Genomic DNA, 27,312 nt, shown 5'->3' with positions numbered 1-27,312 from the left:
GAAAGGACACTGCATGTCTAATCACTACATTTCAATGACAATATTTCTAAATAGCATGATATAATGAAAACACCCAGACACCACATGACTGTAACATGGTTTTTAATTATGTCAAAAGCCACTGTACAAAATAATTTAAAACAGAAACACAATGATAGTTTTGGCCATGACATTCTTTAGTGTTTCCCTGTGTTCATAAAAACAAACTAAAAAACAAACAAAATTCCATATAAAACAGGGTCTGGGGATAAACATTTTCCACACAAGACAGCTGATGCTCTCCGAATGACAAACAAATTAATTGTGTTCCTTTTCACTTTATAAAAGCGACGTCTGGGATTTTTCCTTGAGCCTGTACAAAAACACAAGAAGAAGCACAATAAGTCCAAACACCACAACTAAAGGCTTATCTACTTCTGTACCAATTATCACATATTCCTTTATGAGATGTCTTACAACAGTTTGGGTTATTGACTTGTAAGAGAGGGGGTGTTTTTTTTAGCAAAATCATCTGTTTGTGTGTGTGTGTAGAAGAAAAGGACTGTGTGCGGACCTAAGGATTTACATAAATGAATTAGTGGAGTATGGTTATATATGTGTGCAATAACATTTTTGAAAGACTAAGTCTCTGTGTGTGTGTGTGTGTGTGTGTGTGTGTGTGTGTGTGTGTGTGCGTATGCATGCAAAATTACCTTCATTTGTGTGAAGACTGTGGCAGCTCTGTCAAAGTCCCACTCGTTATCCTGGAGACATCTAAGAGGAGAGAGGCACACAGAGAGAAGCTCAGTACACACAAAAACAAACATAGAGGTCACACACATTGAAGGATCCCAGCACAGCTAAGAGCAAAAGCGTGTGTGCAATGTGAACACACTCAAGTGAGAAACCTCTCTGCATGTGTGTCTGTTGGTCACCTCTGTATCCATTCCAGGTTCATGCAGGAGGTGCATGTTTGTGTTTACTCACTTTGCGACCATTCCAGGAGGCTATTCCAAGTACGTGGTGTAGTGACAAACCTGGGTAAATTAACTCGGATTAAGTGGTAAACCGCCTACAAGAGCCCTATGGCATTGTTTTGTGAGGAGAATGAAGCCATACAGCTCTTCTATTAGAGAATTTCCCCTAGGGGATCAATAAAGTACCTATCTACCTATCTATCTATCAGGAGGTTTACCCCTTACTCTGAGTTAACTTACCCAGGTTTGTCACTAAACCACATACTTGGCATAGCCCCCAGGTTCATGCAGAAGGTCCATGTTTATGTTTACTCATGTTTTTTTTTTATTTATTTTTTTTATTACGTTTTTCCATAGGTGTTATACAATATTAACAAAAACCCACAAAGCGTACAAAACCAAACTAAGTGTAAAAGACATGAAACACATTATACAAAGACTTTTTGAAATTATAGACAGAGCTTGTGATCACAGACAACATGAAACATACAAAGACAGTATTTGACAAAACATTACGCTAAAGGGGACAGATTACAATGGGGGTGGAGGAGGTGCGTGTGTATGTGTGCATGAAGACATGTCCGTGCGTGTAAGTGTGTGAGTGATGAATGTTTAAGTATTGAAATCAGCAGGATTGGCATAGTATGAAATGTTGTTAAGTCGTAGTACTGCATCCTGGTTATAAGAGGGAGTGGGTATGAAGTTTTGAGTATGGGTTGGGTCAGTCTCATCAGATTTTTCCTCTGACTACTGTTATCCCACTGACGGGCCAGCTCATCTACACACCCCACTATCCCTGTGGTATGTGTGCCTTCTAATGTCTAAGTGCAGGAAGGTCCTTCCGGGCACACATCCTCCCTCAGGGTAGGCACCCCCTCCAGCTCATCCACCCAAACGCTCCACAAGGGAGCCAGTCTCAGGCCTCTGGAGGTCAGAGCAGCACAGAGGAAAACTGCAGGTTGACAGTGAGCCATTCAGGGGAGGAGACATAGAGGATCGATTTGGGGCAAGTAGTGGGGAAGAGGGGGTTATCCCAATCCTGCTGATTCATCTCAATTGCTGGATGTGAGTGAGTGTTTATGTGAGTGGTGAGTGATCTGAGTAGTGAAGGGGTATGGCGGACAATGGTGAGGCAGGTTTGCTAAGGTTGATAAGTGAATGGTAAATGAAATTGCGAAAACTGAGTCTCAGGCAGAGGGGGCCAGCGGGGCTATGCATTTAGGAATTTGGAGAGTGATGGCCAAATGGAGAGGGAGTCTTTTGAGTTATTACCAGAAGGGATATTTGATATGTCTAGTAAGATGTGATCCAAAAATAGTTTTTTCCAGATAGAAATATGGATTTTGTTTTTCAGTTCATGAGGATGGTTTTCTTGGCAACAGGTAGGGTGACCAGCAGAGTTTTACTGTTAAGGTGGTTCAGGTTGATTGTGAAGGTGTCTCCAAGCAGACAGAGATGGGAACTCATGTTTGTGTTTACTCACTTTTGCGACCATTCCAGGTTCATGCCAGACTTGAGGGAGAAGGTGTTTAGCATGTCCTGCTGGGGGGCCGAGAGGGTGGGCACGGGACTGCTGGACGGGGTCGGAGCTGGAGCCGCAAACGCCCGCCGAATCTCCTCCGTCGTGGCATTCCGCACAAACAGTTCATCATTTACTATGCACAACCTGAGACAAAGAGAGCGAGCGAAAGGAAGGGAGCGAGCGAGAGCGAGAGCGAGCGAGAGAGAGAGAGAGAGAGAGAGAGAGAGAGAGAGAGAGAGAGATTAATGTAACAAAGGAGTGGCATAAGATTGCTTAAGGCATAACCAAACACTAGAGTATGATATTTACCTAACCAAGTTGGGAATGTTAACCCTTTAGGCACCAGAGGTTTTTTTTTTCGAAACGTTCGATTTTGACATCTTCATTTCAAAAGGCTATATCTTAAAAGTGATAAGAGCTAGAGACTTTCTGTAAATTAGAGAAATATTAAGGATGACCCAAAGTGTATGTAGGGATTAAATGTTTATATCTAATTTGCATATTATGACATCATATGGTGGCGGCCATCTTGGATTATAGAATTTTCATGAAAAGTCGCATGTTTGAATGATAAAATGCACCACTTCTTTCCCCCCAAAATGTCCCTCACCTTCTGTATGCTATATTGCACAATACTGAATGCTCAGGTAAATACTAAGTAGTAAACAAACTATGTAAATCATTACTAATAAATGGCAGAAACAAACCAAATGCATGTAGCGGTAGGCGCCTTTTGCTGTAGAGATTTTCCATTTACTACATACAGTAGGCACTCTGATTCCATGTATGGGGCACATATATATTATTCAGATGACACACAAACACAAGTAGACAAGACCTGTTTAGTTCAAAAGCTCACTTGCCACGGCAAGGCACAGATCAGGAGTGAGATGACGAGACAAGACAAGAGACAATGTTAGTATTTGTTTTCTTTTTGTTGTTTTTGTTGATGTTTTTTGTTGTTGTTTTTTTCTTAGCTGACAAAGACACACACACACACATCACAAGGACATGAACACACAAAAAAGAACAAATGTCCTAAATGGTCAGGGAAATAGATAATCAACAGTGTAAATCATTACTAATAAATGGCTGACAATTTTTTTTTTTTTTATGTAGCAGGCCTTTTGCTGTAGAGATAATGACTATCCATACCCATATCTTATCCATACAGGGCCGGCATTCCCATCATCTTGTGATAGACTATGCATGGCCTAATGGCTCTCCTGCCCCGTGTCACCACCTCTGCTCCTGTTGCGAGCAGCATGGCCAGATCTGCCTCGCGCTCGCGTCGAGTGGAGAGAATTTGCGCAGCTCGGACTAGGCCTACTGTCATTCTCATTGCGACTCCCCACACTGCCTCTACGTTCCCCCCTAACTGTCCTATGAGCACTTCGACCTCGTCTAACATACCTAGTGGCATTAGACAAAGGCTCCACCACGTTACTGTCGCCGTGATTGCGGAGAGGCACACGTTCAAAAGACAGAAGCTAGCGCTATGGACATTAGGCTACCTCCAGCCTCGTTCGCCACACCACTAACACCCTGCTAACTTCCCGATGAACACTCCGAACCCGTGAAACATTATTCCCACCAGTGACATTGGGCAAACGATTCAACGTTTGTGCTTGGTGTAAGCTAAACTATGGAGTAAACTCTCACTTTGTCCAGCTGCATCATTGCAAGGCAGGGACACATCTGAAGCCTCACTAAACGAATCACCGTCATTTTCTGAAGGCAGATATTCCCCTTCAGAATCAGGGTCCGCGAATAGAAGACCCAACACTTCATTTCGGGTAAACTTTTTTGATGCCATTAGACGATAATCTAATGCAAATACTCGCTGACGTTGACAATATCGCTCTGACAAAGTGGCTCACACGCACACTAGCTCCGGTATTTCACGCACTGATTCAATGCCCTGTAGCTTGAAAGTTTTGTTTAAAGCCTGCCATTTTTTCGACTCGGGGATGACGTATGACATGTCTGCCATCTAGTGGAGTGGAGGTCGAACGAAATATAACACCCTATTTGACTAAATCGGCCGTTTTATTCAGTACCGCATCTTGTCGACTAAAGTCGACCGTGGCGCCTAGAGGGCTAATGTAAATGCTCATGTATGCTTTACAAGCTTAGACTCCTGCTATTCTTCTGTGTTTACGTGCTCTGGCATTAGCATGGGTGATTATGATTACAAGTGAACTGACATACTTTATTTTATGGAAATAGAAAAAAGGTGCCAAACAGATGTGAATGTCCCTGTCTCCATATGTCAATCCTTTCTTCTCAACAAATGTGATCCAAGGCAGACAGTGGTGCTTGTGTGTTGACCACAACAAACAGTTAAAATGAATGTTAGTCTGCGTAAAACTATGACTCAATCACATAAACATGTTAAGTCGTTATCTTGTTTACTTGTCATGAGCAGAGAGGTAAACAAGGACACGTTAGACGGCAACATCTGACCGGGCGGCTACCCCGGCATGATCAAGTCTCTATTACAACAGACTCATAGAGATTCTGAAAAGGGAGAGGGGATTACCCAGAATTCCCAGCAGGAACAGCGATGAAGACTCTTGAGAACGCCCGCACGGAGTCTCTGGATTTACCATCCACTAGAGAGGGAGGCAGAAGAGGAAAAACACAGAATATTTTATTTGTCAGTTATAACCAACCATCTCTCTCTCTCGCACGCACACACACACACACACACACACACACACACACAAACAAACACACACTTACTGCATTTGTGACCTGCTCATGAACATACCTTCTTTGAAGACTCCACTCACAGTGAACGTTAGTAATGTATTCTGAAAGCACATATACACAGAATATGAATGACAGGCAGAAATAGGATTAGAAAGTACGCTGTCTGAAAATGGAGGGTATCAGGGCCTTACCGTGTACGTGTTGACGTCTACGTTGAAGCACGCTGTGTCATGCTGAGTCTTGGGCAGCTCGTTCAGAAACGCCACCACGTTTAGACGGGTGTGCTTGACCAGGCGGAAACGAGTGGCTGAAAAATGAAGGAGAAAGAGATGATGTGAAGGGGTGGAGCTGCAGACTCACCCGAGGCTGTGTGTGTGTGTGTGTGTGTGTGTGTGTGTGTGTGTGTGTGTGTGTGTGTGTGTGTGTGTGTGTGTGTGTGTGTGTGTGTGTGTGTACGCGCGCGCAAGAAAGTGTGTTCTGTAGGCAAAACTTACTGGGATCTTTCAGCCTCTTGAGATTCCTGCTGTCTTTTTGGTACTCCCCCAAACTACACCTGAGAATGTGAGAAATGAGATGGACACAGGCAAATGAGATTAGAAGAGCATAGGACGGTCCAACTCACAATAAAGAGCTCAACATGCTTCTGCGTCAACTCCACGGCGTAGCTACGGCGTCGTGACCCTTTTATGGTTCTGCGTCAGGTTTCTTTGCATCTCGCTGCATTTCACCGCCATAACGCTCGGTGTCGCCTGTGTCTGCGTCGCTCACCACCGAAACAATAGACTGTATGACCGAAACAGTACTCAGAATGGCAAACCTGTGCTAAAATATTAATCTTATTGGTTTGGCCTTTTCTTGATTAGATTTTGTAAAAAGTAACGAGAAAGAGACACAGCAAAAGCCATTGATCTAGTTACTGTAACCAGCACATAAGTCTGAGGTTATTTGCGAGGGGTCTGCCAGCCAGTTTAAGTTATGGTAGCAAGCGAACTTTAGCACAACTGCCCATAAAGTACTGCTTGCTGGTGAAGTGCAAATTTCAAAACATTACTGACATATAGACACTTTACAAACGGATAACCCCATCATTGTAACCAAAATATGTCTGAGTTTATTTGCAAAGCTTATGTCAGTGAACTAGCATGTTGCTAACTCCCCACAGTATGCTGCTTGAAACACCGACTATTAACACACAGGACAAATCACAGTCCTTGTGGTCTGTGTTGCCTCGACGTGAATGACAATTTTTTGGAGGTGTAAGTCAAGATACGGCGGAGGGGTCAGAGAGGGGTTCACGGCGAAGCAGAGGGGTCTTCGGGTGTACGCCGTCAATTCGACGCAGAAGCATAAAACAGGCATAAGGGTAGGAAATACAGACAGTTAATGAGTGGACAGAGTGAAAGAGTGTGTGTGGTGTGTGTGTGCGCATTTATGTGACCATACACCTGGCAGGGTTTTGTGTGTGTGTGTGTGTGTGTTAGCATGAACATACACTTGGTAGGGTTGTTTGAATGTACGGTTCTTTTTGTGTGTGTGTGTGTGTGTGTGTGTGTACACCTGGCAGGGTTCTCTGTGTGTGTGTACCTGGCAGAGTTCTGTGTGTGTGTGCGCATGCGTACCTGGCAGGGTTCTGTGCACTGAATGGTGTGCTGAGCGAGAAGCAGGCGCCATCATGATAAGCGTCCAGCAGAGGCTGTCTGTCTCCTGAGTCATACACACTGAAGTACCTAAGAACACGAACACACACACACACACACACACATGATGAGACCTCCCTGACCAGATTAAAGCCCACAAGCTTTTGTATTACCCCCTGTATGCAGGACAGCTTATCGCCCAAATACCACAGACCATGACCACAAACACTCGCTCTAGCCTCAGAGCGTGCTGTTCCACCACTACACAGGTCCTCTTTTGAGCCTCATGTCGACTAGTTTGATTTGGAATGTTTTAGAACTCCTTCAAGGCTCAAGGTCTAGAGTGCCAGGAGTCATCACAACTTCCACCTGTGCTCACTTTCTCTGTACTCTGGGATTGATCTGAAGTCCTGCCATGGCCCATGTCTGTTTGTGACAAAGTCTGAAGAATGCTGGACGAGTAACTACCACACCAAGGGACATTTCCTCCACTCAGCTACTGACACACAAACACACACACACACACACAAACACTTACTGTTGTAAGAACCGCGAGATGAGGATCTTGATGTCATCTGAACCAAAATAACTACCCTGAGGTTGAAAACAGAAGGGAACAGCTTATTAAAATAACAACATACATGGCCAGTTACAGCACTAGTGCATTAAAACCTGGAACAACAAAGAAAAGTGTGTGTGTGTGAGTGAGTGTGTGTAATGGGGAGATGAGAGCAGAGAGACTGGAGCTTAAGGTACCTTGCTGGGAGGAATGGTGGTGGGGGCCTCGACATCAAACCCAATAGGAGGAGGAAGATCATGGCCATCCTGAAGTAGGAGAGAGAGACACACACAGACAGACAGACAGACAGACAGACAGACAGACAGACAGAGAGAGAGAGAGACTTAACATTTGAAAATCATATAATATTAGTATCAGCATCAGAGACAAAGCCTTCTCATTTGGAAGATTTCCACCCGATCTCAGTCAGGGGCCAATCACAGCGCAGCATTGATTAAAGGACACCCAGTAGGAAAACCTGCTGACTGAGCGGCAGCGCCCACTTGCTGATAAGGTCCTAGCAGATAACGCTCACGCTGAGCAACAAAACCAAAACAATCCTTCTGGAGGGGAAAATATTGCTGCTGTTCCTAATCTCTCTTTCTTAACTACTGCTTCCTGACTTCACACACACACACACACATTCAACAGTGTGTGTGTGTGCACAAGTGTGAGTGAAAGTGTGTTATGTAGGGAGCTAGCTGTCCTTGAGGATGTAATTATTGACCCGTTTATGACTTCAATACAAACAAAAGGGGAGAGCACAGCACGCTCTGAACTGTGAGTGCAGCAAAACATCAGAGAGCAAAACAGCAATCAATAGCCGACCAAGAGAGGGTGCAGAACTAGCCTAGAGAGTGCGAGGGAAAAAATGGGTCTAGGAAAGAGAGGGAAGAATGATGGGAAGAACAGAGGATGATTTGAGATGGAAAGAGGAAAAAGAAGGAAAAAGAGCAAAGGACCAATAGTGACAGTGAGGGAGTGATAGAGAAACAGAATAGATAGAATACAAAAGAAAAAAAGAGACAGAAGCTGAGCAAGAGTATGACTGTGACTGTGAGGGACAGAGAGACCGACGGGACATGTAACCGAGTGTGTGTGTGTGTGTGTGTGTGTGTGTGTGTGTGTGTGTGTGTGTGTGTGTGTGTGTGTGTGAGAGAGAGAGGGAGTGGAAAATGATGAACTGTATCTCACCAGCTTCAGCAAGCGAGGGAATCGCTCCCTGATGGCACTGTCATTTCCATGGTACCCAGGAGAGAGCAGAGGAGAGAAACATCATCTCTGACTACTCTCGGAGTCACGCGCGCGCGCGCGCACACACGCACACACACACACAGTCTTATGAACACACTCTCACCATACACCACTAAAGACACACATACAAAGACAAACACACACCCTCCCTGCCAAATCAACAAAGCTTTCAGTACATAATTCATGTCTTATCAATCCATGAATATTCCAATCAATCAAATCCCAGGGTACTGTAGAACATGAATGTCTTCTTACATTTTGTAAAGTTGACCCACTCCCTCCCCATTTCTCACAAGCATAGCATACATAAGACCTCTCTATCCCCCCCCCACACACAGAGTCCGATACAAACACGCAGTTTCAAACTTGCGACAGTAAGGTCATGCCTCTTCCCCATTCCACACATCCCAGAGCCCAGGTGCACTTACCTAGTTCCGGGGACTCACCTGTGTTGCCACACACACACACCACACGCAGGAGAACACACATCATTAAACACACAGCCGCCAACAGTGCAATGTGTCCTCACTAGCATTCACACGCAAGCACAAAAACACACACACACACACACACACACAGTATGTAATAGTGTGTGTCTAATCACAGACACACACAGTTGTGACTGCTGCTTTCAAGGAAGCACATGTAAGAGAGTTCAGAGTTAGAATGGCGACAGGCACTCTCACTCACACACAAACACGCACACAAACACACTAAAAGCACGTGAAAAGCGCACATTCAACTAAACTGACGCGTTGTAGAATTCTCCTGAAACTGTGGAAAAAAGTTCCAACACATCACCACCCTGACATACACACACAGACAGATCACTGAGGGACATATTCTGCTTGAGCCAGCTGTTTGTCTTGAAGAGAGCACACACACACACACACACACACACACACACACACACACACACACACACACACACACACACACAGTCCCCTGGCTTTGAGGCTGTCTGCAGAAAAAAACACCATTAACCCGCTGCAGAGGCAGAGCTGTAGATAGCCAAAGCAGGACGTATGCCCATGGCAAAGCTGACCCCTGCTGCCCCAAGCAACAACTGCCCTTCTTGACCGTCTTAGCCACAGTCCATGGCTGTTTATAATCTCATAATCAGATGAGTGTGTGTGTGTGTAAGAGGCTTTTTGGTTCTGGTTGTGTTTGGGCCTGAGTCTGCCTTGCAGACGGAGGTGCTCTAAGCTCAGAGGTGAGTCGGTTTGGATTTTCACGCCCCAGTATCAGGTGGACATGTCCGTCTACACTCCCCCCTCCTGACCGTGCGCTGCCATTGGCAGGAAATGGGAAGGAGGAGTGCTGCTAGGGGAGAAGTGAAGGCAGTTGCTCGGAGAGCCATTCCGACGGGCAGTGTGGCTCTGCAGCTGCAGGCCCACTGGAGCTCAGAGTGGTGGACACCATCCCACGTCCTCTCCCACTGTGGCGGAGGGGTCATGGAGCTTTTCTCATCTACCCCCTGCTCACTGGAGGACAGGTCAACTGTGAGGAACCAATCAGCTGCTTAGAAAGTGATTTAAACAATGGCCTCCCCTCATCTTCCCAGGGCAAGAGCCCCTCTTGTCTGATGGTCTGTGATTTCTTTCCGGTGAGTTCATCACCAACTCCCATGATGCACCTCTGCTGCAGATCTCCACTGGGCCAGATCTAATGACTGTGCCTGCCTTAGGTTGCCCCGGGAGATGGAAGGTGGGATCTTACCCGTCATTGGCTACCAGCCTATCACACTGGCCCGCTGCAGCGTTGCGATTGGTTGAGGGGAGTTGGTGGGAGGGGAGAGGAGCCATTGGTAGAGCATGATTGGATGATTCTAGCATGATTGGGTGTCTACAATGTGGTAAATGCAAGTGAGTTTGAGACATCTGCTTCTCTTTTTTGTTTGTTTTTTCGCATGAACGGGGATTTGAGACATCACAATTCCTAGACCTAGAACGGTGTTCTGTTCACTTTCAGTTTTAATTTGGCTAATCTTGCCTTTGAAGAAACAGGAGACTCTTGGTGGAGGTTAATTAGTCTTCTGGATCTTTTTTTTTTGTTGCTATTAATATTTGATTATTAAAATTTCAGGAGATAATAATAATGTGAGCATAATAATGTGAGCTATAAGATTCAAGCTCAGACGGCCAATCAGGGCGACTGTCAGGAGGGAGAGGGGTCAGCTTCCCCTTGAGAGAAGAGGTAAAGAACCAAGAGAACCCGTCTGGAGACCCCGCCTGGAGAACGCAAGCAAAAAGCTGCAGAGAAGGATGGAGAAGGAGGAACAGAGGGGAGAGCTTCCTGGTCACAGCCTATACCTGAGAACAAGACACAGAGCTGCCACAGATCACCAGTCCTAGGAGAAAACTGTGTTTATTCAAAACAGAGTCACACAGGGACACAGAGGCAAGTGGTTCACACACACACACACACACACACACCAATTTTGTTGCTTTGAGAAAAGCCAGTCAGTTGCTTAGTATGAAAATAACAAAACAAGCCTAAACAAACACACACAAAACCATTCAGAATTGTTCAGTCCATTTATATGAGGTGTCTTTAGTTCAAGTTAACCCCAAAAACATTGTAAATCCTCATACTACCAGACATCATCAGAGCTACAGACAAGCACAGTGGCCATCCGCCCCACACCCCCCCCCCCCCCCCCCCCCTTCTCTCTCTCTCTTTCTTTTTCTTTTGCTCCATCAGTCTTTCAAACAGTGTACTGTACACACGTGGGACCAATGACCACTCCTTTGTGTGTGTTTGGGTCTGCACATCAGTTCCAAAGAGTAGTTGGCTCATGAACCTACACTTGTGCACGTGTGCATGTGCATATATTTACAAGTGTGTGTGTGTGTGTGTGTGTGTGTGTGTCTCACAATACAGCAGCCACAGAATCTGTGTGGTGTTTGTGTGTGAGTAGATTGCTACTGAATTTCTCTCTCTCCCTCTCTTGCTCCCTCGCTCTCCCTCTCTCTCCCCCTCTCTTGCTCTCTCTCTCTCCCCCTTCTTTTCATCGTGTTTGTGTGCAAACACAAGACCTGTTGAATCATCCACAGCTGGAGACTTGCACTCAAATCACACCAGCTGATCATACACACAGGCGAAAGGCAAAACACACAAGGAGATGGCCCTGTTGACCACCCTCACGGTCATCACCTTCACCTTACCACCCCTAACCCAACCTGCCCCCTTCCCCTCCCCTCACACACTCACTCACACAGACGCCTCAAACTGCTTGGACGACCCCTGACCCCTGGGGGAGTGGCTGACCTGATGTAGGTGGGCTGGTCCTTGAAGTAGTCGCACAGGGGGTTGTGGTCCAGCCACAGCTCAACCAGCTTCATGCCCTTCACCTTATCCAGCTCCCGCTCCGACCGCAGCTACAGAGAGAGAGAGAGAGAGAAAAAAAAAAGTGAGTGAGTGAGTGAGTGAGAGAGAGATTGTTTTGTTTTGTCCTGTCTTGGTTTTCCTATGCACATGTACAGACAATGGTCTTGTATGGTTGTGACGTGCTGTGTGTGTGTGTGTGTGTGTGACGAAGTGTAACAATGTTTGTAATGTTTGTACATGTTTATATCATTTTGTATTTGTATTTTCTTTAATTATTATTATTCCTGTGAACGCTTTGGCAATGCATCATATGGTTTGTCATGCCAATAAAGCATATTTGAATTTGAGAGAGTGAGAGTGAGAGCGAGAGCAAGAGCGAGAGCGAGAGCGAGAGAGAGAGCTACACTGTTTGTTCTGATGCACATGCATCTGTGGGGAGGTTGAGGAGAAGGTGGTGTCTGTGATGAAAAGCTGTCGTTCAGTTGCCACAGCAAATTAATGTTGGAGGGTGGTGACTAGCGCAGGTGCACTTGACAGGAATGCCACGTTATATGGCAGAGTGCTAGAACACATCTGATATTAATTCACATTCATATGGCATATAGTGTGTGCTGTGTGTGTGTGCTGGCGTATACCGTATGTGTGTGTCTGATGCCATGTGGTGTACGTGTGTGTGTGTGTGTGTGTGTGTGTGTGTTCACGTGCAAGACTCACCTCGTTGTGTGACAGATTGAGGATCTTCAGGTTGTGCGCTTTGCTGGCGAGTTCCGCCATATCGTCCAACTTGTAAAGCTTATTACTGCTGAGATTCAGACTGACCAACTACACAGAGAGAGTGGAAGAGGGGGGGGGGGGAGATAGGTCAAAAGGTGTCAAAAGGCTAAGTAAGAAAATGAGTGACTTCCTATTATGTCCATCATGAAAGTGTGTGTGTGTGTGTGATTTTAGATTTGTTTATCTGGGATATGGCAGTTCTATTGTTTGCTTTTCCTACAGTGCATGTCTATTCTTTTATAGCTCAGGTCAATGGTCAGACAGACTGCTGTGTGTGTGTGTGTGTGTGTGTGGTGTGCATGATTGAGCATGTGAGGCATATGTGCACACACTCAACTACCGACAGCTTGCAGATGTTAAACCACATTCCTCTTTGTGTGTGTGTGCGTCACAAGTCATATGAGACCAGAGCGCCTGTAGCACGTCAACAACATGACTGTGGCCTGTAAACATGTTCTCTCTCTCTGTGTGTGTGTGTGCGCGCGTACTAGTATGCATGCTACTTCTGCAAGGATGGGAATGTGTTTGTGTGTGCATTTGTACTGTGTCTGGAATGTGCTTCTCTGTGACAACAACATGCATATTGTGTGTGTGTGTGTGTCTGTGTGATGTAAAGTGTGATGCTTTTGGCCAAGGCCTGTTCTAACTACACAGACAGAGCAGAAAAAAGTATTTTAGTTTTGTTCTGGACAAGTTGAATGATCTACAGGCTATAGCAGAAGCATTCTCCGACAAGTACTGCTCAAGAGAGCCCCCCACCCCACTCTATCCCACCCCCACAAACCCAATGCCCTGAATCAAGCTAATCTTCCTTCCACCAGCTTGCTCTGTGTTGTATTGGCTACTAAGAACTAGCATGCTAATTGTGTGATGGAAGTGATGGAGATAAATTTCATAATATGGCCATACTGCTCAGAAAGTGCCAGTGTGCTGATTCTGTGATTTAGCACACTGTGTGTGTGTGTGTGTGTCTGTCTCACCTCTGGAATATTCTCTTCAATGATTTTCAGAACAGCATGCATGCAGTGTTTTCTATTCAGAATTATTTCCATGTTCTGGGACACCAGATCTGCAGGAGAAAACAGCATGGCAATGAATATTCCAAAACAAACACACACGCACGCACACACACTAATGTAGTTCGAGCGAACACAAAAAAGGAAATATGGAGTTGACATATTTAGAGGGGGGTTGTTACCTGGGTCTGTGCGTATGCTGTTGAGATCCAGATACTGCTGAGAGCCATCAAAGCGCTTGGACATACATTGCTGAAACCAGAGTTTCAGAGTTTATTTACACACACACGTTTATCTAGACATACTTTTAACCAAGGCAACATCAAACACACACACACACGTTTATCTAGACATACTTTTAACCAAGGCAACATCTATGTTCTCAGCATGTACTGTTTGGAAACTCATGACCCAACCAGTATCCCTCCCAACCCACATGGGGGCGCTATGTCTGACCTTTAGGCTCTCCATCTCTTCTGGCTTCAGGTCAGCGAGGGGGGGGGGCACAGGGGTTTGAGATCACAATGACCTGCAGAAAGATACACATACACATTCAGCTCACACAGGGGCCCACACTGCAGCTTATCCCACCAACCCCACAGCATGGACATTACACAACACACACAGTTCAACAGAGTAGGATAGGTGTTTCAGATGGATGCTCTGTGTGTGTGTGTGTGTGTGTGTGTGTGTGTGTGTGTGTATTGTGAGATGTACCTTGTAGCCCTCTGCGTCTGTGATCTTGCGGGAGATTTTCTGTAGTGCGTTGGCAGTGGAGGAATCCTCAATGTAGAACTGGACTCTATGACCTTCTGTGCTGAACTGGAGAGAAACAGTACATTAACACACACACACACACACACACACACACACATACACATGTGATGCATTTGTGTGTGTGTTTGTGCTATTGAAAGTGTGTGTGTGTGTGTGACTTGACTTACTTTGACTGGCGTGAAGGGGACAGGACAGAGATTCTGAAGCACGTCAAGCAGCCATTTTTTTTCATACTTCTTCCCATAAGGGATCTGAAGGTTCAAATGACACACGCATCATTACAAACACTGTGACAAAGGTCTGTGAACTTGACCTGTAAAGGCAGTATTTAGTCAGCCTAACCAAGACAAATCACACTTTGATGAGGCATTTTGTGAACTAGTAGGAAGTCATTCAGCAACTGACACCATGTTTGGTATAAATGAGTGTGTGTGGGTGTGTGTGTTACTTACTATGATCTTGAACCAGCCCTTCTTCCCACCGGCTCCTCCTCCTCCCCCGCCTCCTCCTACTCCTGAAGGCCCTCCTCCTCTGTGACCAGATCCACCACCTCCTTTACGATCACGGTCAAGTCGGCCATCTCCGCGGCGACCTGGGCGGCCATATGGGTTACTAGAGAGAATAGGGAAAAAAAGGTCTTGCAGTAAGAAACACCACCAGCACATAAACAGTCACACACACACACACCACCAGTGTCACCTAATATGAAAAAACATCACATTATGTACCACACTATAGAGCTTAGCAGTCCCGCCCACCACCCATTTCAGAAGTAAGAATTCAACACAATTTCTCCATTTACAACTGGAGTGTAAGCCATAACATCATAACCGCCAGTGGTAGACTTAAAACCAACTGTGTCATGACTAAGCGAGTGATATGGTCATATAGATGTCAAAAGTTCATGGGGCATCCATCTAGTTTTGAGAAAAATGTGTTTTGTTCACGATTTCACGTTAAAGCACTACACTACCCAAAATCCTAACGTGTAAAAGCAGAGCCTTTGATTGGTAGAGAACACCTTTGCCACCGTTACTAACATGGCTTGTTCTTTACTGAACAAGATGGATGCCGGCAGTCAGCGCGATGCGGACCATCTGATGAAAACACATCACCTTGAACATGGAATCTACTCACTGGAAACGGTAGGAAGTTAGTCATCTTGTTGTCTTACATTCAAAAGTAAGCATGTTAAACTATTGTTATGTTGGAATGTAGGAAGTAAAGTCAAGTTTATTTATATAGCGCATTTCATACACAGAGGTCATTCAATGTGCTTTACATAAACAAAAGCAAACAGTAATAACAATCAAAAGCATAAAAGGGCAATAGTGAAAGAATAGTTTAAAAAGGTAAAATATCATAATAAAAAATGAAAGCATAAAACACACAAGGTAAAATCATTTAAAAATAAAGATTAATTAAAAAGACAAAATAAAAGACACAAGGTAGAATAATTTTCAAAATCGATTCAGAATTTGTAACTCAGTGCAGTTAGCAGACAGCATCTGAGATAAGTTTGGTCTTAAGTCTAGATTTAAAACTGGCTACAGTTGGGGCCCTTTTAATGTCACCCGAAAGTTGGTTCCAGAGCTGAGCCGCATAGCAGCTAAAAGCTGCTTCACCATGTTTAGTTCTAACAGCAGGTTTTACTAACAGGTTTTTCTCCTGAGACCTGAGAGGTCTGGAGGGTGTGTACTGCTAAAGCATGTCTGATAGGTATTTAGGTCCTGCTCCATTTAGTGATTTATGAACAAGCAGTAGTGCTTTAAAGTCAATTCTGTGACTTAGCATGAACTTAAGAATTGTAGAAATGTGATCAGTTCTTTTAGTTTTTGTGAGAACTATAGCTGCTGCATTTTCTGAAGCCGTTTGATAGTCTTTTTAGGAAGGCCTGTGAAAAGTCCATTGCAGTAATCAACCCTGCTGGAGATAAATGCATGAATGAGTTTTTCTAAATCATCTTTTGACATCAGCCCTCGAAGTTTGGCAATATTTTTGAGGTGGTAAAAAGCAGTATCCTTTGCTTTCAACCCTTTTGTGTCAAGGAGAGTGGCAACCCTAAGTCTTTCCTCCTTTTTACCAAATATAATTACTTCAGTTTTTTCTTTGTTCAGCTGAAGAAAATTGAGACATCCAGGTGTTGATTTGTTCTATACACTGACACAGAGATTCAAGGGGACAATAGTCATTTGGTGACAGAGCTACGTAAATTTGTGTGTCATCTAAATAGCTATGATATGAAATCAAATTATTTTGAATGATTTGTCCAAGTGGGAGCATATAGAGGTTGAATAATAGTGTCCCCAAGATCGACCCCTGGGGAACACCACAGGTCAAGGACGTTGGTGTTAGGGTACAGTTTCCAATGGCAGCAAAGAAGCTCCTTTCTTGTAGACATGATTTGAGCCATTTGATAACTATGCCTGTAAATCCAACCCAATCCAGTGTTCTAAAATAGAATATTGTGATTAACAGTGTCAAATGCTGCACTACGGTCCAGTAGCACTAGGACTGATGTTTTACCTGAATCTGTGTTGAGGCGTATGCCATTGAAAACCTTAATGAGAGCAGTTTCAGTGCTGTGATTTGCCCGAAAACCAGACTGACAGTAATCATAATACCCATAAGGTGGTTAATTGATTAAAGACTACTTTTTCAAAAATGTTGACAATAAAAGGTAAATTGAATATGGGCCTGTAATTGTTTAGCATGGATGCATCCAGGTTATTCTTCTTGAGAAGTGGCCTTACAACAGCTGTTTTCAGTGACTTAGGAAAAATGCCAGACAGCAGTGATAAATTTACCATGTGAAGGACATCTGCTGCTACAGTATAAGGTGAAAAACTGTTTTTAAGAAATTGGTTGGCAAAATGTCTAATGTGGAAGAGCTGAGATTCTGTACCATTTTTTCAAGTGTGTCGTGGTCTATCAAGCTGAACTCTGACATCAAGTTAAGTTTCCCTCTATTTGTAGCTGTAAGTTCCGGATGTTGAATTAGTAATTGAGCAGATATGTTAAGTCTGATTTTCTCAATTTTACCTTTGAAAAAAGATGCAAACTCACTGCATTTATTAGTTGAGAGAAGTTCAGGCGCTAATTGTGAGTGGGGGATTTGTTAACTTATTGACAGTTGAAAATAGAACACAAGTGTTATTTGAACTTGCTGATGATGTTAGAAAAAAAAGACTGTCTTGCTTTGCATATTTCAGAGATATATGTGCGGAGCATCTCTTTATGGATTTCATAGTGGATTTGAAGTTTGTATTTACGCCATTTTCTTTCGGTCTTCCTACACTCTCTTTTTAGGAGTTTAACCGCTGGATTTTGCTTCCATGGTGCTCTGTTTGTCCTTAACTTTCTTGAATTGTAATGGAGCAATGTCATCCATAATGTTTGCCCTTTTTGCATTAAAGTGATCAAATAAGTCTGCTACGGAGTCTGACAGTTGACTTGACGTCTGTGAAAGTGCTTGCACAAAGAGAGCACTTGTCTGATCATTTATGATTCTTCTTTTTACCATCATATATCTGTTCCGAGTGTATGGGGACATAGACACTAGGGCTGTCACTTTTGTGAAAAAATCCTGTTCGATTTGAGACATAGTGTTCATTGAATCGATTGTAAACTCAATTTTTCATGTCTAAAGACGTTTCCATTTTCAAAAGCAAATATAGGCCAATTCACAAACAACTAACAGGCATTAGGACGAACGTAAAGAGGGCGCTTGTAGACGCAAGCCAGCAATATTGCTGATGATTTATTGGCGTGAAGTTTCGTGCCTGCAGTACTGCTGCAGGCTTCAACGTAGCTGTGTCTGTGTTTACGATTAGAAATGTCAACAACAAATTTCGCCTATGTAGAACTCGGTTGCACAGTTTGCATAGCCTACCGCTTTGTTCTTCTCCATAGTTTGATATACCAAAAATCCGAAGTACTTCCACATCGAACTCCTCAAGTTATTAGGGCCCATCACTCGTCTCTCATGTCACACAGGTTGATCGCGTTGTCCTCCATTTTTTGGCAAAACACGAGCAGCACAGCAGCTGATTGAAACAGCTGTTTCCAGTGCGTAAAATTGGTGGGAATTTTCTTTTTAGCTTTCGCAATGCTTACTGCACTTCGGAATTCTTTTATATTCTTATATTCTTGTTTGTGAATTTTGTTACAGCTATCCTTTTTATTTGTTTAATTTGTTTAAAATTAATAGTGTACATATTTAGTTAAAATCGATTCCCTATTTTAGTTTTAGAAACTTGTGCTGTTTGGGTCCAATCGATTGTGCAATCGATTTTCGAACGTAAAGTGACAGCCCTAGACACATCAAAGAACACGCAGAAATGATATGCAATTAAGAGTGTGTCCATGAGAGGACCAGGCGGGGGTGATACATGCTACGTCACCGATTTTGATGAAACTTGGCCAGTTTGAAGGGTCCACCTAAAAACTCAAAAAGCCACAACCCAGGGGGAGTTGAAACAACCCAGGGGGAGTTAAGACCCCCTCCTTGTTTTAGGCCAAAAAACCTCAAAAAATGGCCCAAAATTGCATAAAATGTTGACATCCCTCCTGCTGTCAGATTTAAACACAGCAAAGTAACAATCCATGCTATCAAAGGTCCATCCAAGGTTAGTTTAAAACTGGAATTACAAGGCGTAAGGTGTGACGGGTGTCAGTCCAGGACTGCACGTATCCACTAGGTCACATGCCTTTTGGCGAATACCCAAAAAATAGCAATATTCAGACCTGAATATCTCCGATGAGCAACTTCCTTTTTTCAAAATTCTTTCTGCACATGAAAGAGCCATCTGTGGACTTTATAAATCAAAAGAAAAATGCTCGGCCTTTTTATTATTTTTGTTGCTGTAACCACCTAAATAGTGTGATCGAGCCAGTGATTTCAAATACATATCTACTTCAATGATTGGTTGAAAAATAATGTTTAGGTCATTTATGGTAGACAAATGGAGATATATTATCATCAATCATGTCTACTGATCAAATCCAAGCTAGATTTAAATGTCCTGAGTGCAATATATTCCTTAAGGTAGCTTAAAATGACATAATTGGGTGACATACACCAGTATGCCCGTAGGTCCAATATTTGCAAATGTGATGTCTCCAACATATCTCAGGGCTAGAAACAGTCACTTGGACTCAAATAATAACTTGTAAGATTTTGTTTGCCAAAGGTCAAGGTCACTGTGACCTTATGTACATCCCTTTGTGGTGAATTAACCTCAAAAAATTCCTGACATAATTTCATATGCGATACAAATATTCACTTTGACTCACAGACAACAAATATTTGAATTTGGTGGTCAAAGGTCGAGGTCAAGAGCCTTGCATTCTTGAGAAAATTATATTTCATAAATGCCTGTAGAGAGTTTTTTTTCTTCAAATTTGGTACAAATATTCACTTTCTTTGTCTTTGTCTTTCATCGGTGACCTCCAGAAGGCTCAACAGTAGTATCTGGCATCTCAGACCCACTACTGGTTTGGTAATTTGTCTTCTTTGCTGTGGACGTTTATGATCCGATCAGCAACATAGCCAGACAAACTGCAATCGCTTGATGTGGGAACCCACAGATACCAACAAATTCTTCAGTTATTAAATCTTTCTTACTGTGGCCATTTATGATCCCATCAGCAACTATACAACAAACAAAACACCAACCCTTAATGAGGGCACCAAGAACTACTGTACCACCAAAGTCTTTGGTCATTCCTCTTCTTTGCTCTTACCGTTTCTGATCGGTTTCCAACCGTAAGCCCTTGATGTGGGCAACCACAAATACCTACACATTCTTCAATCAATCCTCTACATTGCTGTGGCGGTTTATTATCTGATCAGCAATATACCCAGTCAAACCGCAAGCCTTTGATGCAGACATCAACAAATATTTCGATACCAACTACCAACCAATGTCACAAATTCTTCAGTCATTCCTCTTTGTTGCTATGGCCATTTATGATCCAATCAGCAACATACCAACATACAAAACACAGTGTACTGTTATTATTTTTATTATCACGTGATGGACATCGATGTACAGTAAGAAAAGCCCAGGACAGTGCTGACTGACTTGCTAGAAATACTCAATACATAACACTCAATTCCCAAAGTAACCATCATGTCCTTGTTTGTAAAAATCTCCGTTTTGGATGTTCACACAGATCCAAGTAAAGCAGCATTCTCTTTAGACTTTAAAAATATATCTGTGTGGGCTAAAACACAGTTTACGTGTGGACGAAAGACCAAAACACAAATTATCTGGGTATGTGTGTACAGGGCCTAAGTTGTGCTAAATTTTACATAACTCCCTGAAGGTGTTTTTAGGATATTGTGTTCAAGGTGTAAAAATACAGTAGGCCCATGTTGTTTTTTGTGAGGTAAGTACTAAATGGTAAGTGAGTAACAATGACTTTTGACCACTCAAATCTAATCAGTTCATCTTTGAGTGCAAGTGACTGTGTGCCGAATAAAAAAAAAAAAAAAAACTTCCTACAGGCAATGACCTTTGACCATACCCTGGAAATCCAGAGTTCTCGCGAGAGCACAATGGAATTGTCTCTACGAGACACTCTGGCAATGACCAATGATGCACGTTACTTTTACCCCTTGCATCCCGGGGAACCAATCAAATTGGCGTATCTGATATATGCGGGCCAGAGGCGAGCTAAACTGATAACGACAGTGCTGAGAGCTCAGTAAACATCGGTCGTAGTGTTATCCAATTCCGTCGAAGTCCGGAATCAATCAGAGTGAACATTGGTCTAGTGTTATCTAATTGCGTGCAGTGAGATTTTCAAATGCACGCTTGATGCCGCCCTTCGAGTTGGGCCATTACATTGTTCGTGGCCAGACCCTTAATCTTTCTAAATGACCTGGATTTTCCAGGCTACACTCTCACCCTAGCCACTTGCACTCCTAATCAAGTGTTGAAAGAACACACCAACATTTTGGGAAATTATCTTACTCACTGTCTCCGCCAGAGTTAGATAAGATGATACATACCCTTATCGTCTCTGTGCGTGCAGTGCCTCAGTCTGAAACGCCCACTGTTAGCATAGTTCATTAAGGTGGCAGTTCCAACTAGCCTATAGCACCTAAAAGTGATAAAAGAGCTCCAACATTTTTTTCCATTTACATGTTGTGACTTATACAGTTACAACATATAGGATACAAATATGCGATTTTCTAAGCATATGCAAACTTGTTTTGAACTAAGCATTTCTAAGCATATGCAAACTTGTTTAAAACTTATGTTTTTATTCAGGAAAAGCACTGCTACCTTGGCAGAGTGATTTGCACGCAGCACCTGAAAAGCTCCAGTAGCAGGGCTTCGCCTGAATGAGAATGTAGTTCCAAGCTTGTATACGCTTAGAAAATCTCTGTGTTGCATTTTACATTGAAATTTGTACACACTGTAATTATACTAGTCACAACATGTAAATAGAACAATGTTTGAGTGCTTTTGTCACTTTTGGGGGATAAGCTAGTTGGAACTGCCCACCTCAATGACTATGCTAATGGTGGGTGCTTCAGACCGAGTTACACATATAGATAGGAAGGGTATCATCTTATCTAACTCTGGGGGAGATGGTGAAAAAGCTACTTTCCCAAAATCTTGGCGGGATTTTTAAAGGTTTATTCACCACAATGGGATGTACATAAGGTCACAGTGACCTTGACCTTTGACTATCAAAATCTTACAAGTTATTTGCGTTATCACATTTGCAAAAATTAGACCTACAGGTATACGTCACCCAATGATGTCATTTTGAGCTACCTTAATCACTGGCTGGATCACATTATTTAGGCGGTTACAGTGACAAAAATAATAAAAAGGCAGAGCATTTTTCTTTTGATTTATAAAGTACACAGATGGCCCCTTCATGTGCAGAAAGAATTTCGAAAAAAGGAGGTTGCTCATCGGAGATATTCAGGTCTGAATATTGCTATTTTTTGGGTATTCGCCAAAAGGCATGTGACATAGTGGACACATGAAGTCCTGGACTGACACCAGTCACACCTTACGACTTGTAACTCCAGTTTTAAACTAACCTTGGATGGATCTTTGCTGGCATGGATTGCTACTTTGCTTTGCTGTGTTTGAATATGACAGCAGAAAGGACATCAACATTTTATGCAATTTTGGGCCGTTTTTTGGTCTAAAACAAGGAGGGGGCCCTAACTCCCCCTGGGTTGTTTCAAATTTTGTACTATTTTTGCTTTTTGAGTTTTTAGGTGGACCCTTCAAACTGGCCGAGTTTCATCAAAATTGGTGATGTAGCATGTATCACCCCCGCCTGTTTTTTTTTTTTTTCCAAGATTATCCACATGCAAGTTTAGATCCCCTGATATAATAAGACTGTCAAACTCTATGCAAATGACTGATAGCAGTTCACCTAACTCTTCAAGAAAGACTTTAGCTGAGAGGTTTGGAGGCCTGTAAATAGTCACTAATAAACTCTGAGGAGAAGACTTAATGCGCGCACACACAGATATTCAAATGAAGTAAAGTCACCAAATGATGACTGATTTCACTGAAAAGTAGTTCCTTCGCTGTGGACATAGTCTTGTACCTTTGCTTTCTTTTGCTCGACATGAAATGTTGTATGATCACGTCATAGCTGGTCAGCCTAAGTCAGGGGGCCCCATCATGACATTCTAAAGTCCATCGTCACTCGTCAAAAGTCTATTTAAATTTAGTAGGATGTCCAGTTTACATTGGGAGGGGTTTCGTTATCAAACGTGGAGCGCATGGCGCAACAAGGTGTTCCTAGGTTTTTTAATCAGTCATATGGGTGTGTTTGGGCGTAACATAATTTTAAACTAATGAGAATGAATCCATAATTCCCTTTAACGGCGCAAAGTGCGATATGTCAAATAAATGCATCGGTATTTTGGCATTCAACGGCGCATTTGAAGGAGGCTGCTTGCGAGACCGTATGGAATAGTCATTCTTAAACCATGCTTTACTAAAACCTAGCATAGCCTTCACGCATTTGCAACCGTCTATTATTTGAACTCATTGGCAAAGTGAAACTAACTTCACCAAGGAGTCAGTCAACAACAAGACAGTTATATGCAGTAACTTTCACTATTGACTGACAATGGGTTACCATCAAAAACATAGGCTGGAAAAAGCAACACTTACCCTAATATTGCTCAAATGACTGAATAAAACAACATTTATCCTGCAGAGGAGTTGCTTAGATCTCGTGACAGTGCGTCTTCAGCTGTGCTCCATACGTGTCTCTCGCCTCTCCCCTAATCACTTTTAACCGTCATTACCAATTTGCAAATGATGGTGAATAACTACTCATCATGAGATGTACAGTATTTCGTAATATCTTTATTCTAATTATGTTTCCCATTGTAATCGTGCAATGTGTAATGCTTTGCATGGACGTGCACTGGTGTGCGTTCATGAAAGATAGAAGGATGGTGTGTGCACCTGCCAATATGACTTGACATGCGCTCTTAAAATAGCATATGAACAACCATTGACTTCTGACCAGGTTTAGGTGGTGTACGATAGCAATTTTTAGACAACGTGCCAGGCCCCTCCCTAGGTTGTTAATTGCCACACCCCTGGGCGCAATGTTTAAAAAATAAATGTGCAAAATACCGAATTAAACTTTGCGCGGGTGGAAAACGAACTTTACGCCATGCGCTGGTGCCCAAAATACAGCCCAGGGTCTAAAACTCTTTATATATGGATCTCCACACATGTATATACCACAGCAACACATCAGAGAGAGAGAGAGAATGAGAAAGAAAGAAAGAAAGAAAGAAAGAAAGAAAGAAAGAGAAAGGAGAAGGGGAAGAACTTACTATCTGCGCTGTAATGAACCGTCCTGCGACCCCTCTCCCATGTTGATGTCACCATCATCATCATCAAACCGGGAGCGGGGGTTGGGTCCGAACCCCCCTGCTCCACCTCTGTGCCGTTGCCTCGGCCCCTGATGATCAGAGTGCATGCGGGCCCGGAACGGACCCCGGACCTTCCGGTTCCGGAACTGAGGGCCCCCAACGCGGTCATCATGCTCTAAAAAGGACATAACATTTTGGAAGAGAGAGAACCAAATGAAATAAATAGATAGATCATAGAGAGGCAGATCAGAGAGAGCAAGAGTTTTAGTTCTGCTGACAAATGTGCCAATTGAATAAAATATGTACTGTACATTGATCAAAATGTGTCTGGGTTCATTTGGGTACATATTCAGCAACCACTCACACATAGGCTAAATACATGCCTGCAATTCTTACATAAAAAGCTTTCCTCTAACTAATTAATAAAGACATATAAGCAGACACTGATTCATAAAGACAGGGTATCCATGTAGTCAGAAAGTAGGAGATTGTGTTGACATTACAGCTTAGAATATCCTAAATACCTCAACCAAAATGTACAGGTCACACAACCAATGAATCTAACCCTAGGTGTCATACAACCAATAACCCTAACTCTAGGTGTCATACAACCAGTAAAGCCAGGCAATTACAAGAGCACCATGATGCTCACAGAGTCAAAGAACAAGGCTAAGGATGCATGCACCAGAGATTATACAATTGCAAATTATATAAACATACATCACCAATAAGATTGCTGGACCTTACAAAACATAAACTCAAGAAACCAACTAAAAAAAAAAAGAGTCTAGTGTAACAATTACCTAGCTACGTTCAGGGCCTGCCCAATTACGTAACTGAATCCTAAGCTCACATACAAAATGCGTCAATAAGCAATCCCAATCCTCTGTCCACAAAGGGGAAATTATAAACTAGACAAATATGAAATTAGTGAGTCGGCGGTGACCCAAAGAAATATCAGTCGGTTATTATAGCAGGCTACGCAATGAACGGGATACAACACAGGACAGTTTATGAGAAGCGCGCCAGTCTTGTCATCGCGTCCGGGGCTGACTTCTATGATTGCCTTTCAGTGTTTACCTCTGACGAACATGCCACTGCTGAACACCTCTCTTTCGGATGAGAATCCATCTACAGAAGAAACGAGGAAGACAGTGCGTCTGAATGTCACCGTATGGGTCAAGGGACTGTGAAGAGACTTACCGTTGTAGTAGCGGGAGTCGTCGGCCGCCGCCATGTTCTGTCAAGGGGCTGTAAACAATCCTGTTATACTGGAGATAGGACACACTGGGACGGCGATTCTCGACCAGAACACGGGGCCCACAATTACTATATTCGAGTTATTGAAATACAAAGCCCGTCAGGTCAATTCGGGTTACTTTACAGTATGTAAGGTTATACCGTCGCACGATTACCAACTGTTTTCTACTGCGCATGAGTGATAATATCCAAAACTACAGTATCTTTCTCTTTGGAATGTCCAGAGTTTTCTTTGAAGAACAACCCCCAGCACCCCCTTCTGGAGAGGAGGGTATACGCATGTTGTTCCAGCGTGGGGTGATGCCCAAGTCTTACTAGCAAATTTTGCCTGAAAATTGTTTTCTTCGGCAGTATTACCGCTCAAAAAGTAACTTGTGGTATTTAATTACATTCATGTCAACCAAACAATCCTGTCTTCAATGTTTAAGACTTTATAATTCAAATAATGCACATTCAACCTACCAACCAATTTCATGCTAGACTGGATGGTTAACTAGATGGCTTGCGCACAAGTTAAAGTTAACCGTAACGTTAGACAACATAAATCAATTTTAATCCTATTTCAGTTTTTTTTCTCCCCATTCACATTGTGCAGATAGCTATCCACATGCTTAGCAGCTACTAAAATAATGCTTCTGACGATATATTTGCCTTAAGGCATCCTACAAATCAGTAGCCATCTTTATTTCTGAAAAAGAAAAAATAGGCCGATTTGGATCAAGCCATGAATACATTCTGTTGCAGTCACGCAGTTCAATTCATAAATACATTTGCGATATGAGTTTTCCCGCTTAATATTAAATATCAAACCCTATAAATTCGGTATTAGCATGCTAGCTGAAGTGGCCATGTGCATGCTGCTCCTGCTGACTTGAGCGCCACACACACCGGCTGACACCAACTTCTGCAGCAAAAAGTCGTGCAATGAGCTGAAATACCTGGTGAAGGTCGAATACGTGTAGTCACTGCAAGTGTTGGGCGAAATCGGAAAGCCATTTTTCACGTCCGTCCCATATGCTGCCATCTAACCTATTTCTTCATCCAAAATAAAGCAAGTAGCAGCTACCCCTGCTCTACACACGAACTGTACACTACACTGCCAGAGGGTGGCGTCTTCCAATTTCAATTGTCAAGATAACCCAATTCTCCAAACCACCTGTATAAATAGTTACCCGGTTTGCACTGCATGGGCCTATCGGCTTTAATGTGGGGTGAGACAGATTAGCAAACAGTTATAGTGTGCACATCCCACCTTCTGGCAGGTGCAGGACAAAAGAAAACTATACTCAATTGAACAAATATAATGTCCGCAACACTGCTTTTGACTCCCAATAATTTAATGCAACGTTTCAATTTGCCTGAAGAAGACCCAGCAGGGTCGAAACGTTGCATTAAATAATTGGGAGTCAAAAGCAGTGTTGCGGACATTATATTTTTTCAATTGGGTGAGACAGATTAGCCATAAAATGTTTTACCGTGAAATGGTTATGTCAGTATTGTGATGGCAACCAAGTACACAAGCTGACAAAATGTGACATGGACATTGCCCTGATTGATGAGAGAGCAAGAACATTTTAACAATTGCATTAGGCCACATTCATTTGGTGTGTTTGGTGGACTACTCACTAT

At 43.0% G+C, this 27,312-nt stretch overlaps 1 protein-coding gene and 1 long non-coding RNA gene across 2 annotated transcripts; one reads left to right on the top strand and one right to left on the bottom strand.

Moving 5' to 3' along the window:
- Positions 1–85: 85 nt before the first annotated feature.
- LOC121682008 (nuclear RNA export factor 1-like) lies at positions 86–26,910 on the bottom strand. Its single transcript, XM_042061991.1, is given in 23 exon segments — positions 86–352; positions 693–753; positions 2,440–2,622; positions 5,021–5,093; positions 5,252–5,294; positions 5,385–5,500; positions 5,688–5,746; positions 6,813–6,920; positions 7,369–7,424; positions 7,587–7,655; positions 8,584–8,620; positions 11,914–12,023; positions 12,688–12,795; positions 13,728–13,816; positions 13,946–14,015; positions 14,220–14,256; positions 14,258–14,292; positions 14,481–14,585; positions 14,708–14,791; positions 14,993–15,152; positions 24,385–24,598; positions 25,627–25,752; positions 26,622–26,910. Coding segments are annotated over 22 exon segments (1,890 nt in total). The 5' UTR covers positions 25,661–25,752; positions 26,622–26,910; the 3' UTR covers positions 86–313.
- Positions 9,131–9,571, top strand: LOC121682061. The gene is made up of 2 exons (XR_006022408.1): positions 9,131–9,221; positions 9,520–9,571. It is a non-coding gene; the product is annotated as an uncharacterized LOC121682061 (long non-coding RNA).
- Positions 26,911–27,312: the final 402 nt, after the last annotated feature.

Source organism: Alosa sapidissima, chromosome 14 (genome assembly GCF_018492685.1).
Source record: "Alosa sapidissima isolate fAloSap1 chromosome 14, fAloSap1.pri, whole genome shotgun sequence".
NCBI classification, from domain to species: Eukaryota; Metazoa; Chordata; class Actinopteri; order Clupeiformes; family Clupeidae; genus Alosa; species Alosa sapidissima.
The sequence above is the reverse complement of the archived record's forward strand: the minus strand, read 5'-3'. Positions and strand labels throughout refer to the sequence as shown.